This window comes from Ostrinia nubilalis, chromosome 17 (assembly GCF_963855985.1).
Source record: "Ostrinia nubilalis chromosome 17, ilOstNubi1.1, whole genome shotgun sequence".
NCBI classification, from domain to species: domain Eukaryota; kingdom Metazoa; phylum Arthropoda; class Insecta; order Lepidoptera; family Crambidae; genus Ostrinia; species Ostrinia nubilalis.
Window position 1 is genome coordinate 5,198,469 of NC_087104.1, and position 16,471 is coordinate 5,214,939.

At 36.1% G+C, this 16,471-nt stretch overlaps 2 protein-coding genes across 2 annotated transcripts; one reads left to right on the top strand and one right to left on the bottom strand.

The window, feature by feature from the left end:
• The first annotated feature begins 5,652 nt into the window (after positions 1-5,652).
• On the top strand, positions 5,653-13,911 carry LOC135080220 (putative odorant-binding protein A10). The gene is made up of 5 exons (XM_063974901.1): positions 5,653-5,742; positions 7,020-7,209; positions 7,632-7,830; positions 12,047-12,297; positions 13,542-13,911. Exons 1-5 carry the CDS (start codon positions 5,740-5,742, stop codon positions 13,727-13,729), a joined length of 831 nt encoding a protein of 276 aa, XP_063830971.1. The 5' UTR covers positions 5,653-5,739; the 3' UTR covers positions 13,730-13,911.
• A 221-nt stretch (positions 13,912-14,132) lies between these two features.
• On the bottom strand, positions 14,133-16,242 carry LOC135079906 (allergen Tha p 1-like). The gene is made up of 3 exons (XM_063974538.1): positions 16,134-16,242; positions 15,198-15,388; positions 14,133-14,386 (listed from the first exon to the last, which is right to left on the bottom strand). Exons 2-3 carry the CDS (start codon positions 15,385-15,387, stop codon positions 14,199-14,201), a joined length of 378 nt encoding a protein of 125 aa, XP_063830608.1. The 5' UTR covers position 15,388; positions 16,134-16,242; the 3' UTR covers positions 14,133-14,198.
• Positions 16,243-16,471: the final 229 nt, after the last annotated feature.

Here is a 16,471-nt window from a genome sequence, read left to right on the forward strand (position 1 = left end):
CTTTCCAAGAGCGCAATAATCCTGCATCGTGTGACTTGTAATTGAACTCAGAAACTCTAGATCAAGAGCAATTTGTGACCTAAAGTTATTTCTACCCCTTTTCTAAAAGTAACCATCATTTATTATTTTGCTTAGGGTCAACTTAAGTATTTTGACATAGTTTCTCGTAAAATACAGTTTTTATGACTATAAAAATCATCCACGGTCCAGCCGAATGTTGCAGCATAATGCATAATCATATTATGGGCATGATCATCAACAACTTTTTATGCAAAAAAATATTCAAAAGCCTCTATAAATTACCTTACTTCATGCATAAAGTCTTTTGACCGCAGCATAACCTTCGAGATTAAAAATATGACCTAGATGTTTCAGGTTCTCGGCCTGTGTCCAGTTACCTAACAAATTACAAGTAAACCTTAGTGCCAAACCAAACACTGGTTTCGGAATACTATGTTTGATGTTATGACGTAATTAGCAATACCAAGAAGATATGCAGACAATTAAGCAACATTTTGACTAAAGATCATCTTGAATATCAACAACGCTATTATACTCATAAGTAAAAATGAAAATATGTAGAGTCAGTAATGGTATTGTGCTCAAAATCTTTATACAGTTTTTATTAATCCCAATGTCTTATTAAAAAATTAAAGATAATGTCCAATCAGCTGCTGCCCAATGATTTTATGACCGCTTTCAGGTTAAGACAAATATGAACTATCCTTGATAAATTAATATGACTGTAACTTATGAAAATAATAAACACCTATGAATAAAATATTAAATTATTCTGTGCCTATGTTAAAACAAATCTTCTTGTTCTATTTTCTTCTTTGCCCTCGTCAATTCCGGTTACATGGGGTCAGCTTTCCCATGATCCCTCGAGAGTAAACATACAAAAATAAATTTTTATTTACAAATTATCCAATAAAAGCAATTCGCGTAGGTACCCACAGCGGTAAAAGGTAAATACATAAGTTATTGTTTACTTTATGAAAAAAATATGCATAGATTATCACTTGGTTTTATTGCATTAATTAATTCCTGACGAGTTTTAATTAATTTGCACTAATTACGTACATTCTTGTATTGATATAAAACTAACTCATTCATTTGTTAGTCACGCAATGTCTGATGGTTATTAGTTAATTTAATTTAACTAAATCTTAGCCCTATTCTACGTTACCTAACTGCTCTAAAAACTAAAAATGTGCCAAAAAAACAGAAGAAAGCCTAATTTTAGTTAAAAAGATAACAGCAAAACAAAATAAAGTAAAACTATTTAAAAGAAGGATGTACCTATAATAATAATAGCATTGTTTGTAGAAATACAACGTATTTTTAAATTAAACGTCCTCTAATTACGGATTAAGTAACCTACTGAAGTGATAATCTTACTACACAGTTCAGTTGCGTTCAGTAGAGCTAGTTGTTACACTCGTTTATTAATCAACAACCAATGTACAGGAGACCATTCATTTTTATTACTCACAACAGAGACCAGAGAATCTTTTTGCCTGCTTCTCACCTGATGGAAAGTGATTATCATGTCGAAGGTGGAAGCGAGCCTCATCCGGAATCTTTCAACTAGCAGAGGAACTGACTGTTCTCCAACTGGCGAATTACGGTGCACGAACTGTTCTCATTTTGAATGCAAAATAGCATAATATTATTAAAATACTTTGGAAAAAACGTGTACAGTTAGAATTTTAACTACGTTCTACGTAGCTTCCAACTTCGATTCTTCTTCTTATTAATTTCTTTACGGGTCCAATCACATTTTAACTTGCCTTGGTCAACGTTGACTTTCACTGGCAGGGGTTTTATTGGCAATCAAGCTGTAGATCCTGGTTGCAGGAGTTACAGCGGTGGGAACGAGAGGTGGGAACTGGGAATGTGTATAAAAACTGTCAGAGATTTTCACACACTCAAATTACAATGTATTTTTAATGATCTTTTTTTAGCCACAACGAGGAAGCTCTTGGCCTGCATCTCACAAAATTACATATTTATCATTATTTTATATGTACAGAATGGTCCTACTGAATCTTCATTCTATTTTGTCGCAAATTGCCTAACCAGCCACGCATGCAACCACGAAGGCTGACAGCTCGTGGTTGCGCCCGCGCTGAACAAACGACGTGTAGCCACTGAGTGGAGATATCACTCGGATGACCCATAGACTTAGATTAAGCGCAGTGATTGAGAGCAGACGAGTTATCCAGAGATTGCGATTTCGATCCCCGCACAATGAAAACATTTGTTTGCATGATTTTATTATGAACGGTAAAATTGGTCGTGTGACAAATATGATAGATAGTCCGATGTTGACATTTGACTCGTTCTTCACAGTTTTGGAAATACCCTAGCTTAACTGCCAAATTAGATAACTCTATAAAACAAATTATTTCCTCCGTTTTAAATATTCCTTTAGATGATCGATCATGGACCCAAGCCTCTCTACCTATTAGGTTTGGAGGTTTGGGTATTCGCAAAATTTCCAGTGTTGCTCTACCGGCTTTTTTGTCTTCGGCTCATAGCACCAGTGGATTGGTTTCAAAAATACTGAGTAAGTGTTCTGACTCAACTACCATCCACCTAGCCGAAGGCATTAGCGCTTGGAGGCAGTTAAGCTCTGAAAATTTGCCGTTGTCTCTCATCTCACAAAGGCAGTGGGACGAGCCGCTCTGCAGACTTGTACGGAATAACTTATTAAACACGTCTTCCAGTTCTGCAGATCGAGCTCGTCTTCTGGCTGTAGCCGAGTGGGAATCAGGTCTTTGGCTTCACTCCCTACCTTCTCCTCATATTGGCACACTTTTGGATAATACCACTTTTAATTTAGCAGTCTCGCTCCGTTTGGGGGCACCATGCATTGTCCCCCATCGCTGTCCCTGCGGTGACATGGTTGACTCCCTTGGTCATCACGGACTGTCATGCAGCAGAAGTGCCGGGAGATTTTCCCGTCACGCCAGCCTCAATGACATCATACGCAGGTCTCTTTCTAGCGCTTCCGTACCGGCCATTCTTGAACCCAATGGCCTGGTTCGAAGTGATGGTAAGAGACCTGATGGTATGACTTTGGTTCCATGGAAGGTGGGACGGCCACTAGTGTGGGATGCAACCTGCGTAGACACACTGGCACCGTCTCATCTTCCGCAAACCTCGTCTGGGGCTGGTACTGCCGCTGCATCAGCGGAATCCCTCAAGCGACGCAAATATGTAGGTCTTAGTAGTACCTACATGTTTGAGCCATTTGGGGTCGAGACGCTAGGTCCGTGGGGACCAAGTGCTCATCGCCTGTACAGGGAATTAGCCAAGCGGCTGATTGACTGTACAGGTGATAGAAGAGCTGGCGCATTTCTTGGCCAACGAATCAGTTTGGCCATTCAGCGCGGAAATGCAGCCAGCATTCTAGGCACCATGTCGCGTTGTTTGGACAGCGATTTGGGACATATTTTTTATTTGTAAATATTTGTAAATATTTAATTTTAGTCTATGTAGGTTAATTATTTGTATTATTCTTAATCTCTTAATTCTATACTTTTATTAACGCTGTTGTTCCCATAGCAGAGGTTTTTAATATAGGAAGTAAATAGCGCCTGTCACAGATTGTGCACTATAGGTCTGGTGATGTTCGCACCTGAATACGCTGGTGCTGGGCCATCAGTTGTGAAAATCCTTTGGGAAAGCTTTTGTTCAGCAGTGGACTTCATTTAGCCAAAACGAAAGAACGAACAGATTTGTTGTATCGTCGTATTCCTCTTCAACTCGTATAATTTAACCTATTGGCTAAGAAAACGCTGCATAATATCAAATATCTTCGACATCTTTGAAGACGCGAGCACAAACAGGTGTAAAATAATAGAATAACTAGCAGTTTATATGCTATTATCGTAATGCAATGCTTTGTGTTTATCGTGACGATCGGCCCTGACCATCCACATACATGACCATGTACTAGGACAATGACTGTGACAAAGATATCCTGTCGAATAAACAATAAATAGATAGTTTTGATTGCACTAAATAATCTTAACTAAATACATAAGTACCACCAAAGTTTGCTGAAATCACACAAAATCTGTTAATTGAAACTTAAAAGAATCACTCTTTCTAAATTACAGTCCGAAAACCGAAAATGGAAGTGAAGGGGGAGTTAGATTTAATTACTATTTTTGATGAACACAAGTTGGTGTTATCGACATAAAATATGTAGATAAAACTCTACTAGCTATTTTAATTTATCCTAATAAGCTTTTGAATTAATGCATAAAATTACACTTTTTCTAAATGACTTGATGATTCTGTGTTTGCACTTTTTGCGAAGATGCATTTTGTCTATAAATATCACTTTACAAGTCATCTCATAAAGAATACGACTTCGTCTCAGCTACAGCCAGTTATGATTACCGCTAGTTATGTAGCCAAAATATCATGACAACAAAACAAACAATAAAACATGTAGGTATTTAGCAATCAAAACACCAAATCATACTGTTGGTACACGATGACTTATCTGTTAAATTAAAGAATATTTTTTCTTGAATATGTAAAGGTTGCACATGCGAACAATTCAAATGATAAATAACACATTTCTGAGAAGTAAAAAGCATAAAATAATTATAATTTACAATGCACAAGGTCTGTAGGAGCCAGCGGTCTTGGAAAACGGAAGAACTCGTGCCACTGTGTTTCCCCTTAATATTTTTTCCATATACAGGCTGATGTTTTAAAATCGAGAGCGTCAAAAAATATAAAGCAAGGCAAATATGTATGCTTCAGTTAATTATGGAGTATCTATGTATGTTAACTGAATGATTTCAGGTTTTGTTAAAATGTTACAATCCCAACTAATATTATAAATGCGAAAGTAACTCTGTCTGTCTGTCTGTCTGTTACGCTTTCCCGCTTAAACCTCGCAACCGATTTTGATGAAATTTGGCATAGAGATAGTTTGAAACCCGGGAAAGAACATAGGATAGTTTTTATCCCGGTTTTTGAAACAGGGACGCGCGCGATAAAGTTTTTCTGTGACAGACAAAATTCCACGCGGGCGAAGCCGCGGGCGGAAAGCTAGTACTTTATAAATCCACAACCACCACCACCATCCACCTAGGCAAAGTCTAAATTGATTGCTGTTATTTGGTCTAGGTAAAATTATAATATAGTTGCACCATCTTATTTTAACTTTGACAAACTCAAAAATCTGTCAAACTCCATACAAAAAGCACCGGTTATCGTCATAGTTACCGTTAAAGTTAGGTGGTGCAACTCAGCCTTCTTAACAAGTTTTTACTAAACTTCATCTATCTTAGTGATGCGAAATAACTTTTGTACACAAAACTAGTAAAAAAACAAGCACAATCATTTGATCTTTATTTAATTAGTATCAAATCCGGACAATCACGATTATATCTGCCTGTAAACATAGGTTATGCTACCAAATGAGCCACAGCTGTTACGCAATTTCCAACTCTACCCCTACATTGTCATGTACCTTATGGAAACTCTTGTAGCATCTCTCATTAAATAAATAGTTTGTTATTGTTATTCAATATCTAAAACACACCACCCCGTACACATTCTTGCGGTTTTTATCATCGTACGCAAATGAAATAATGAACCAACGAGGGGAAAATTAGACGTTTCGACTTTAAAGCAATTGCTATATAAAGTGGCAGTACATCACACGAGCATCATAAGTCACTCGGCTACTGGTCATTACCCACTCAAATGGTAGGTTGTGCTAGTGTTACCTTCAGGTGTACCGACTATCAGTTTTGTGTTCAAAATAAATGGCAATTACTTAAATGTCTGTAATGTTACTTGTTGGTTGTCCTAATTAAATAAATAAATAAATAAATAAATAAATGTGCTGCTAAAATTGTGGATAAAATAAGTGTTGTTTTTGAGTAATTATGCTTAATTTTTGGGAATTCTTTGATAACGATGACAAAACACAACGGCATTGATAGATTTTGAGTGACTTCTGAAATAGTTTAATAGACTGTAGGTTGACTAACAAAAACAATGAAATAAGGACGAGTTACAATGTAAACTTAACGTATAATTATTCTATTAATTGAATCTAGATGTGTCTAATTACTGAGGATTTAATTGCTTCAATTTTATCAGTCATCATTCTACCACGTGCTTTCTCAGAATCCGTACCACACCATGGCAAAGTCACCATCGTACTTTGCGAATAATTAATATAAATCCAGCTTATGTTATAAAACTCATAGCTCAATCTGTGACCTAAATGTTGCCCCAGTGACATTATAGTGGATTGTATTTGCATACAAATTAAGTTGTATTGCAACCAGCTCGACGCTAAACTGGTGAAAGGTTGCATAACAATTAGCATGTGCATTTGAAACCTCGTTAATTATTTTGAACAGTGGATTTAGACAAATGAACAAAAGGTCAATTTATCGAAGAATCTATTGGCTTACTTTTCGTGTGATTTGTACCAATTTGTAGTTCTAGAATCTAGAGCGTCTAGAGCTTAAGGCTTTACTCCTGAAAGTGGAATTGTTCATTGATTTCAAACTATTTATAAAAGCCTGCAACTTACACTAATATTATACCTGCTTACATTCTAGCTGGTCAGTTTCAATCGCATCCATTTCGAAAATATGTAAATGTGGCATGATCTTTATTGCTAAGAAGACATTCAGTTATATAAACTTGGAATCTCCAACTCTTTTTACAGAACACATTTATACGTTTTAATTACCTTTTGCCTTTCCATCAGCATCATCATCGTTAAGTCATTTATGCCCGTTTTCACCATCAATCCCTAATTTTTAAGTGACCCCTATAAAACAAAATTCCTGTTATGTGTTACCATAGGGGTCTTAAAAATTAGGGATAGATGGTGAAAACGGGCATTAGTCTTTGTGACAGTAACACAACCTTCCAATTTACCAGAGGCAGATGAATTGGCCCCACCCTGGCCAGGGTTGGGGCTCCCCTCTTCACACTTATCTAACCAAGTTCCATTTGTCCAGATTTCAACAAAGTACCTGATCGTCCTGTGCTGCGTGGCGGCAGCTGTGGCCCGCCCCAGCGACAAATACACCGACAAGTATGACAACCTCAACATCCAGGAGATCTTGGAGAACAAGCGTCTCTTGAAGGCGTACGTTGACTGCGTGATGGGCCAGGGCAAGTGCAGCCCCGATGGAAAGGAATTGAAAGGTGAGGTGGACTTTCAAAGAAGATTTTATAGAAAAGCACTTAATTGCTCTACACTATAGGCTGTGGTCATACAATTACCAATGCTTCTGGATTTTCTTCTGTTAAACTAGCTTTTGCTCCACGACTTCCTCTGCGTGCATTTCGGTGTGTCACACCGAGATTATACAACCCCTTTTGATTTTCGTTATTTGAAGTCTGAAAATACCCCTTGGGTTGAATTTCAGAAAATTTCAACGCCAGTGAAAACGATTAGCTTTCCAAGGATCTAGGCTAGGCGTTTATGAGTCACTGAGTTGGTTAAAATGATTATTAACAAATTAACTACTGGTTTTTATAGAAAATAGGACCTCATTAGGGTGTAGCAAAGGGGGTCTCGGGTATATTAGGTCTGTTACTAATTTTAATTCATCTTCCATCCACAGAGCATCTGCAAGAAGCCATCGAGACTGGCTGTGCCAAGTGTACCGAAGCTCAAGAGAAGGGCGCGTACACCGCCATCGAGTATCTGATCAAGAACGAACTTGACATCTGGAAGCAGCTTTCGGCCAAGTTCGACCCTGAAGGCAAGTGGAGGAAGACCTACGAGGACCGCGCCAGGGCCAACGGAATCGTGATACCGGAGTAGAAGATTGTAAACTAACCTACGATATACTCATGGGATAATTCCTTATTATTTTTATTATATTTTTTTATTAAAAGAGTTTATTTAATGTTAAAAGATTGTTTTCTTGAACACTTTTATAAAGAGGGAAACCCACAGATATGGGGAAACCTGTCATTGGCTATACTATCAGTCTAAATCTTATAACTTATAACTAACATTTTCAATGTATCGCTGTTGGTTTCTATAAATAAATAAATAAACACTTCGTGTAGAGTATGGTTGGTGAAAATTCAAATAAACAATATTGAGCATAGTTTTAGATCAACTACATAATATAACAATATTTTTGTTGTTTTGTTCGATCATAGATTTTTAGTTATGGAATTGCCTCCAAGGATATTTACGATATTACCACCTACTACTACCTACAACCCTCTAGTTAGTAAAAGAGTTGTAAGTATCTAGTTAGATTTGGAGGTCCTGGGTTCGATTCACAGTTGAATCGCCCAACTTGATCATGTTCAGACTCCAAGCCGAGCCACTCTACACTCTATTTCCAAAAGAACACAATATTGCCTTGTCTGGCGATTAAATACACCTTATAATGATATTATAGCAAATGAAACGTTTTGAGAGAAACATCGCTGTTTTTACAGGTTCTTCTTATAGGCGTCTGATGCGATGTCTTATGAAACGTTTTGAGAGAGCCATTGCTGTTCTTATAGGCGTCTTATACGAAGTAGGACGTTAGTCTTGGAGGTCCTGGGTTCGATTCACAGTAGACTCAGAGTCGCTCTATTTCCAAGAGGGGACAATTTTGCCCTGTCTGACAATTAAATACACCTCATAATGGTATTATAGCAAAGAAAACGTTTTAAAAAAGAGCCATCAGTGTTCTTATAGGCGTCTTATAATGTTGTGTTATCTACTTATTTTTATAGTACAACTTAAATAAAATTTATATTTTACAGTAAATGTGATAAAGGAGATACTCGTAGGTAGGAATTAAATTACATTTACTAAGTGAATTTCAAGATTCCTTCACAACGGTTTCAAGTCTACCAGGAATAAAGTTTTTATTTTTACATTTACTGCAAACTATTAAACTTCTAGCTAGTTTTAGCTCTATGATAATTCAAATGGTAGAGTTAAAATAATACTAGGACATGTAAAAGTTCCTATAAAGCCTAATTCGGAAAAATACCTACTTCTGTGACTTAAAGATCTTTAAAAGAATATGTTTTTCTGATCAACAAAGGAAAAAAATAAAGGTAAAATTACAGTTGTGTGACACTGCCGCCATGACACAAACAGGTTCAGTCATAAATCATTTTGGTTACGTTATCGAAGTCGTAGTTACCATATTTTGGGCTTGTCATTAATTAATGTTCAAGATTAAATACACGTGTCTACTGATCCTAAATAAGTATAACTGGAGCTTGAGTAGTTTTTGGCGAGTGAATGATGACCTTAATGATGTTATGCAGCTTTCGTTCGTTTCAGCTGAAAGACGTCCACTGCTGGACAAAGGCCTCCCCCAAGGTTTTCTACAAAGACCAGTCCTGCACCGCCCTCAAACAGGCACCCAGATTGTTGGTCCACCTAGTGGGAGGCCTGCCCACACTACGTCTTCCGGCTCGTGGTCGCCACTCCAGAACTTTTCTGCCCCAGCGGCCATCAGCTCTACGAGCTATGTGCCCCGCCCACTGCCACTTGATTTATGCAGCTTATAGTTTTTTTTTTTTTTTTTCATATTTAATGAATACTTTATTAAACAATAACAAACTAAATTTGTACAGGTAATTTACAAACTTAAAAACTATACTATACAGTGTGAGTCACGTTAAAGTGTACATATAAAAATAGATGAAACTAGACCTATTTTTATCGACAAAAAAGTGGTCAAAAATTTTTCGAGATTTTTTTTTAATTTTTTATAGAATTTTTTTTCTTTCAAGTACTTATTGTAAAGAAAACGTAATAACTTTTAAACTAAGAGGTATATCCTGATAAAATAAAAACAGTAATAATGCTAAATAACAGACGATACTAAAAAAATACATAAAATACTCAGAAAATGCCAACAAATAATAAAAAATGATACTTTTTGAAAAAAATCTGCTTAAAAATTCGTGTTTTTTTGGTTATTTGATAAATTTCTCCAAAAAATGCCCCTATAAAAGGTGGTTTTTATTACTTTGAATTATTCTCTATCGTATTACCTTTCTAAAACCAAAAATCGCATGTCTCTATCCCTATCACAACATTTGCTATGATCGTTTGAACTAAGCCTCTCCGGGCGCGCCATTCAACGCTTCGCTAACAACGAAACTGAAAATGGCTCTAGATTTGTAATTTTGATAAAGACAGGTTAGATTTCAAGTAAAAACAAAAGATTTCGAAGTAAAATAAGCATTTTAGTTAAAATTAAAATTGTCCCTACCTGTAGAGGAGAATAATGTTGTGGTAGGCCTTTGTTCAAACTATCATAGCAAATGTTGTGATAGGGATAGAGACATGAAATGTTTGGTTTTACAAAGGTAATACGATAGAGAATAATAAAAAACAATAAAAACCACCTGTTATAGGGGCATTTTTTAGAGAAATTTATCAAATAACCAAAAAACACGAATTTTTAAGCAGATTTTTTTCAAAAAGTATCATTTTATATTAGTTGTTGGCATTTTTTGTGTATTTTATGTATTTTTTTAGTATCGCCTGTTATTTAGCATTATCACTGTTTTTATTTTATCAGGATATACCGCTTAGTTTAAAAGTTATTACGTTTTCTATACAATACGTAATTGGAAGAAAAAAAATTCTATAAAAAATTAAAAAAAAATCAAAAATTTTTTGACCTCTTTTTTGTCGATAAAAATAGGTCTAGTTTCATCTATTTTCATATGTACACTTTAACGTGACTCACACTGTATACAAAAAAAAAATACAATATTTACAAAAAAGGAAAATAAAAGTTAAATTAAAAAAGTATCCCTATACACAGATCTGTCAGTGAGGTTAGCGGTGCCCAAAAGGCTGGCAGCGTTTCCGCGTTGGATCGCTAGGCTTAAACGCTGGCCAAGGTAGAACCCGGCCTTCTGGTCACCGGTGACCTCGATGATGCGGGAGGAAAGCTCAGTGAAAAGCTTTTTGGCCTCCGGGCCCCAAGGTCCCAGCGTTTCCACGCCAAAAGGTACAAAACGGTAGCAGCTGTCTAAAGCGGAATATTTGCTTTTTTTCAAAGATTCCGCTGAAGCAGCCGCAGCGCCTGCAGCCCTCGACGTGGAAGGCACATGGGAGGGGGCAAGAGTGTCGCAGCAAGTCGCATCCCAGACCAATGCCCGACCCTTAGACCAAGGAATTAATGTCATACCGTCGGGCCTTTTACCTTTTGCTTATAGTATTTAAAAACTAGTCTACAACATTTCCAAAGGAGAATACTCCGAAAGGAAAAGAGCTGTAAGAGGCTCCTGAAAAACTATCCTACATATTCGAATCATAACTAGAGATTTTGAAACCACATCCGCGACATTACAAAAACGTCGGAAATGTCAGGATAAAACGGACTGAATGAAAATCGATAATTGTGTAACACGTCTAACAATAGAAGCCCAGATTTTCCCGTAATTATGTAGCAGCTGACAATGATCTAGGTTATAAATGTAATCGATTTACATTTGATCAGCACAACTGGATTAAAAGCATCAGTTTTACGAGATCCTTCAGAGCAAAAACATCGGAAACAAGTAAGATCGTAGCTTAACGTTGCTACAAAAGTAAATCGTACAATTTGTCTGGAATATTTAATTTTATGATTGCTTAATTCAAGTACAAGTGAAATAACAAGTCCACAATAACTTTTTTTTATCAAAAAATATAATTAAATAAAATACCACAAGATATTTTGTCTAAGATTCTTTATTTTATATTGTTAGACGTAATATTTTATGTATTATATCAGTATGCATTTTATGTATATGTACTATTTTGCTCCGCCTACTTAAATTCTCTGTTTTGCCTAATTTTCTGGTTAGCTGGAAGATAATGCCACATGACATTAAAGCTCGCCTGTTGTACCACTTATGATAGGTATGTGTGCAATAAAGATTTTAAATAAAAAAATGAAATAAATAGTAATGAGAACCTCCTCCTTTTTTGAAGTAGTTTAAAAAAATAATAAATAAATGAGGCTTTAGCGTTCACCTTTAATAAGAATGTAATTCTTGTTTTCAGGATGCGTCGCGTCATAATTTTGTTAGCAGTAGTAGCGCTGGTGACGCAATCATTTGCTGAGGAAGGAACAGAGAAAAAAGAAGATAAGAAAGAAGAAAAGAAAGAAGAACAGACTGACGAAAAGAAGTACACTGATCGATTCGATGACATCAATATTGAAGAAATCATCGCAAATAGAAGGCTGTTAGTACCGTACCTCAAGTGTGTTCTGGACAAAGGCCGGTGTACTCCTGAAGGAAAGGAGCTGAAAGGTACGTACTCCCATTTAAATTTCGCTTTTTAAGTAGGTAATTACGTTGTTAGGCCATTTTGTGATCCTGAAAATTACCCTTAATTATTGAACATAAAAACAAACGAAGTATTTTTACTAGTAAGCTTTCGCGGTTCTGTTGGATTTTGCAAGGATATTTTTGTGTCTCAGTAGACCCATGGACAACAATTAACTACTGAGTATTAATTTATGGCAAATAAGTTAAAAAACATCATAAACAAAACGGTCCTGAATACAAAAGGGCAGTTAAGTTCTACTGATTTCAATGTGCAAGTTTTTGTTAAGAATTGCGTTCATTAATATCAAGTGAATTTTCCTCATTTCGTACTTGAAATTAATTTGTTTGGTAATCTTCCATCTTTTAATCTTTAATGTCAACAGCATTCGGGTACTTTTTTCTTTTAAGTGCATAAAACCTTGTCGCGTATGTGCGTCATCGGGCCATTTTTTGCTCGTGGTTAAGGTTTTAAAACGCATCGTGGGATCCAAATCTTCAAATCTTGCCCTTTGGTAATTTTCCGTTAATTTTGTAGCCCTTCATGATGTTCAATGAATTCAGTTCCTATGAAGTTAGATATGAGTAGGTACCTAGTATTGCAATCATTCATGCACCTAACAGATATTTTTAATTGACCATTTGCATTGCCGTTATTTATTTTTTAGCGTGTCATTTTACAATTAAATTAGCATTCAGCAAAATCCACAAATGATAATGATTAATTAATGTTTAAAGAGTGCAAAAACAATAACACCGGATAAGTGCAATAAATGGCGATAAAATACATATTACGGGCAATTTGCTATTGTATTCTTTTTAAACTGCAACCCGCGCTTGATTCTTCTATTGTATTTAGAATTTGCATGTTCTTGTTTTTATATGGCACGTGTATATCTACTGTGCCAATATTATTATGTAATATGGAAAATGAAATATCTCTTTTGAAAACAATAAAATTTATATATTATGACCTTCTTTGCGCTATATACTTCATCTACTACCACTTCAGGCTACCAAATTGTTGAAAGAATAAAGATCTTTGTTTTAAAATATGGTCCCACTAAAGACCAAAAATCATAAAGGTCTCTACATAGACTTTGTTGACTAAAGGACCCTGGCAGACAATCGCTTAAAACGTCCTGTCAATAATAATGATCAAGTTTGTAATGATGATGATAATGGTATTGATGATCCATCTTTATCCTAACGATCATTCGTTTTTACAGCTCACGTGAAAGACGCTATGCAGACCGCATGCGAGAAATGTACAGACAAGCAGAAAACTGGTGCCAGGAAGGTGGTGAACCACATCCGTGACAACGAGAAGGAGTACTGGGAAGAACTCATCAACAAGTATGACCCTAAGGGCGAGTTCAAGAGCATCTACGAACCCTTCCTGGCTGCTAAAGAATAAGGGACAATGATCAAAAATAGAAGAATTTATGATTTGTGATAGATTTTTATCTATAATACTTTGCTCAAATTCTTTTTCGATCATATAAGTCTATTTTAACTTTATTCTTGCATTTCAATGTATCAATTTTATAAAATGTTATTTAAAAAATCTACAAACCACAAATAAATCATTTCTTTAAATGAATTTATTGTCATTTCACATTAACGTCTACACTTTACTGAGCTTCTAACTCAATACTGTCCTACATTATTGTAGTAAAAGAGAGCTTTCAAAAGTCCTTCTTAGGATCATTCTTTCGTTTCAGCCAAAATAATGACGTCCACTGCTGGGTTTTACATGCTTTATTTACAAAATCACCTTTCACAAGAATCTCTTCAATTGAAACAATAAAAAAATAAAGTTCGAAAATAACTTATTCATTTCATTTTCAAGTCTTACATCTCACAATTATCACAGATTTCCTAGCCTAGCTGACAGTCCGGAGTTCCTTCTCGTACTTGACGACGTACTTGCGCTGCGGGTCGTACTTGGCGGTCAGCTGGTTCCAGTACTCAGACTCGTTGTTGATGAGGTGCCCGATGACTTTGCGCGTTCCGTCGCGTTGCGTCTCAGTACACTTGGCGCAATAGTTCTCGAGGGCTTCTTTGATGTGAGCTGAAAGAAACATGATAATTAATAAAATGTATTTTTGTTATGATGTTTCGGAAGTACGTACGTACAGTGTAAGAAATAATGCCTATACTACTCTACGATACAAGGAATCACTCTCCGAACCGGAGGGTTAGGGTTTCGTAGATTTTTTGACGTCAAACAAAATCAAAAGTTGATGCAAAGTTAACAACTCTGGTGGTGTCTACAACCATTGAAGTAATTTATTATTAATAATAACTCAATGTCTACAACAAAGATGCAAAAAATATAATTCAATTTAGTTAGTTTAGTTAGTCAAAAAACTATTAATGAACTGATCTGGCTATCGTATGTACTTAGGTCAAATCCTGTTTTTGCCTCTGGTAAATTAGAGAAGATCTTCCTCCTGAAAATTATGACGATGATGAGTGTGTGCTTAATCATTATCTCTACAGTCTCATATAAACAAATCCTTCTTGATCAGTAACAATTTCCAAAGTGGCATAGTTCTTATAATAGAAGAGTAAACCTATTCCACCAGCCCCCTTCCATCATCGGGGAACCAGACGCAGGTTAGCGTACCATCTCTATATTGTTAACATTCCACCAGCTCGCACTCAGCGTTTCGATGACTCTTTTATAATGCGAACAGCTAGGGACTGGAATTCGCTGCCTGCTGCTGTCTTTCCCGAAGACTATAATCCGGGTATTTTCAAGGCGAGAGTGAATAGGCACTTACAGGGCAGAAATGTACCATCCTAGACTGTATCCCACTTAACATTAGGTGCGATTGTAGTCAAATACCTGCCTTGTTATGCATAAAAAAAACACTCACATTTAAGCTCCTTGCCCTCCGGCGAGCACTTGCCCTGGTCCAGGATACACTTGATGTACGGCACCAGCAGTCTTCTGTTCCCTACGATCTCGTCCAAGTTGATGCTGTCATAGCGGTCGGTGTACTTGGCCTGCGGGTACGCAGACACCACGGCTGCGAAGGCTAGTAGGCAAATTGCGAAGGTTTTCATGCTGGAATGGTGGATAAATTTGTTATTAATAAATGTCTATACAAGGGAAAATGGAATAGATTTTAATAATTTAAGTCAAGAACGTTGCCGGTTTGATTTTAACGATTACTATAATACAAACAAATAATTTTATAGATAGCTTAAAACATGTGTGCCAACTCTCAAACAAAAAGAAAATTCAAAGAATCCTTTGCTTATAATATTTTTTTATTCCTTTTACATTTTATTTATTGGTCTGCCAACATTGTACAACATTATTTTTTAAATTATTTCCTCCTTTATTTTTCGTTAATTTTTATAGACGGACTTAACTACTATTATTATCTACAAATGAACTAGCAAGCGTAATGTGGAGTACAATAGTCTATGCTTTATCATATCTACGCGTCGTACCTCTCTATCTTTTATCCTTTTATAGCACGAATGACTAGTCATTTTCTGCGCAAGCTCGCTCTATAATATGCTCTGCGTGTGTGTTTTCTAATAAAGAGCAGGCCCTTTCAGTATAATAAGAGCAAAATAAGTTTATATGGAAAATCTATTATTTTATTTGAAAACTTTATTAAACAAATATAATAAACAAAAGGTGGACTTAATGCTAAAAGTATCCTTCGCCAATCAACTTTATTCCAAGTGTATGAAAATTATAGCAATTTTAAATAGTAATAATTAAAGTAATAGATGTTGACTTAAAATGTGTCTCAAGTAGAATAGTTTAATAAAGGTAGCTAATAAAAGTAACTTACATGTAATAATTCCGTAAGTCACAAGTATCACAGTTCCACAGTCGTCCACGACCGAATGACCATGAGTGCTGGACACCACCTGTTTTATACCACTAGGACATTGCCTTTACCCCAAGATCAACATCGGAACGAGTTTGCGATTCTTCGGAAATAAACACTGCTTGAACCCGATGCCTACGTCATGTTGACGTCCGCACCTGGTCGAGATGGCATCTATAGCTAGTAGGTAAGTTTGTTTGTCCATCTGAAGTTTTTTGGGTTCGATGTAGGTGGAATGAAAGACGTCATGACTTAATTCACAAATAAACATCCATCCATCCATATAGCTCTATGAGCTT

Coding starts and splice junctions, on each gene's coding strand:
- LOC135080220 (XM_063974901.1), top strand. Junction 7,831..12,046: donor AACGGAATCGTGATACCGGA/GTAGAAGATTGT, acceptor TCTTGTTTTCAG/GATGCGTCGCGTCATAATTT. Junction 12,298..13,541: donor TGAAGGAAAGGAGCTGAAAG/GTACGTACTCCC, acceptor TCGTTTTTACAG/CTCACGTGAAAGACGCTATG.
- LOC135079906 (XM_063974538.1), bottom strand. CDS start 15,387: ATGAAAACCTTCGCAATTTGCCTACTAGCCTTCGCAGCCGTGGTGTCT. Junction 14,387..15,197: donor GGAGGGCAAGGAGCTTAAAT/GTGAGTGTTTTT, acceptor TGTTTCTTTCAG/CTCACATCAAAGAAGCCCTC.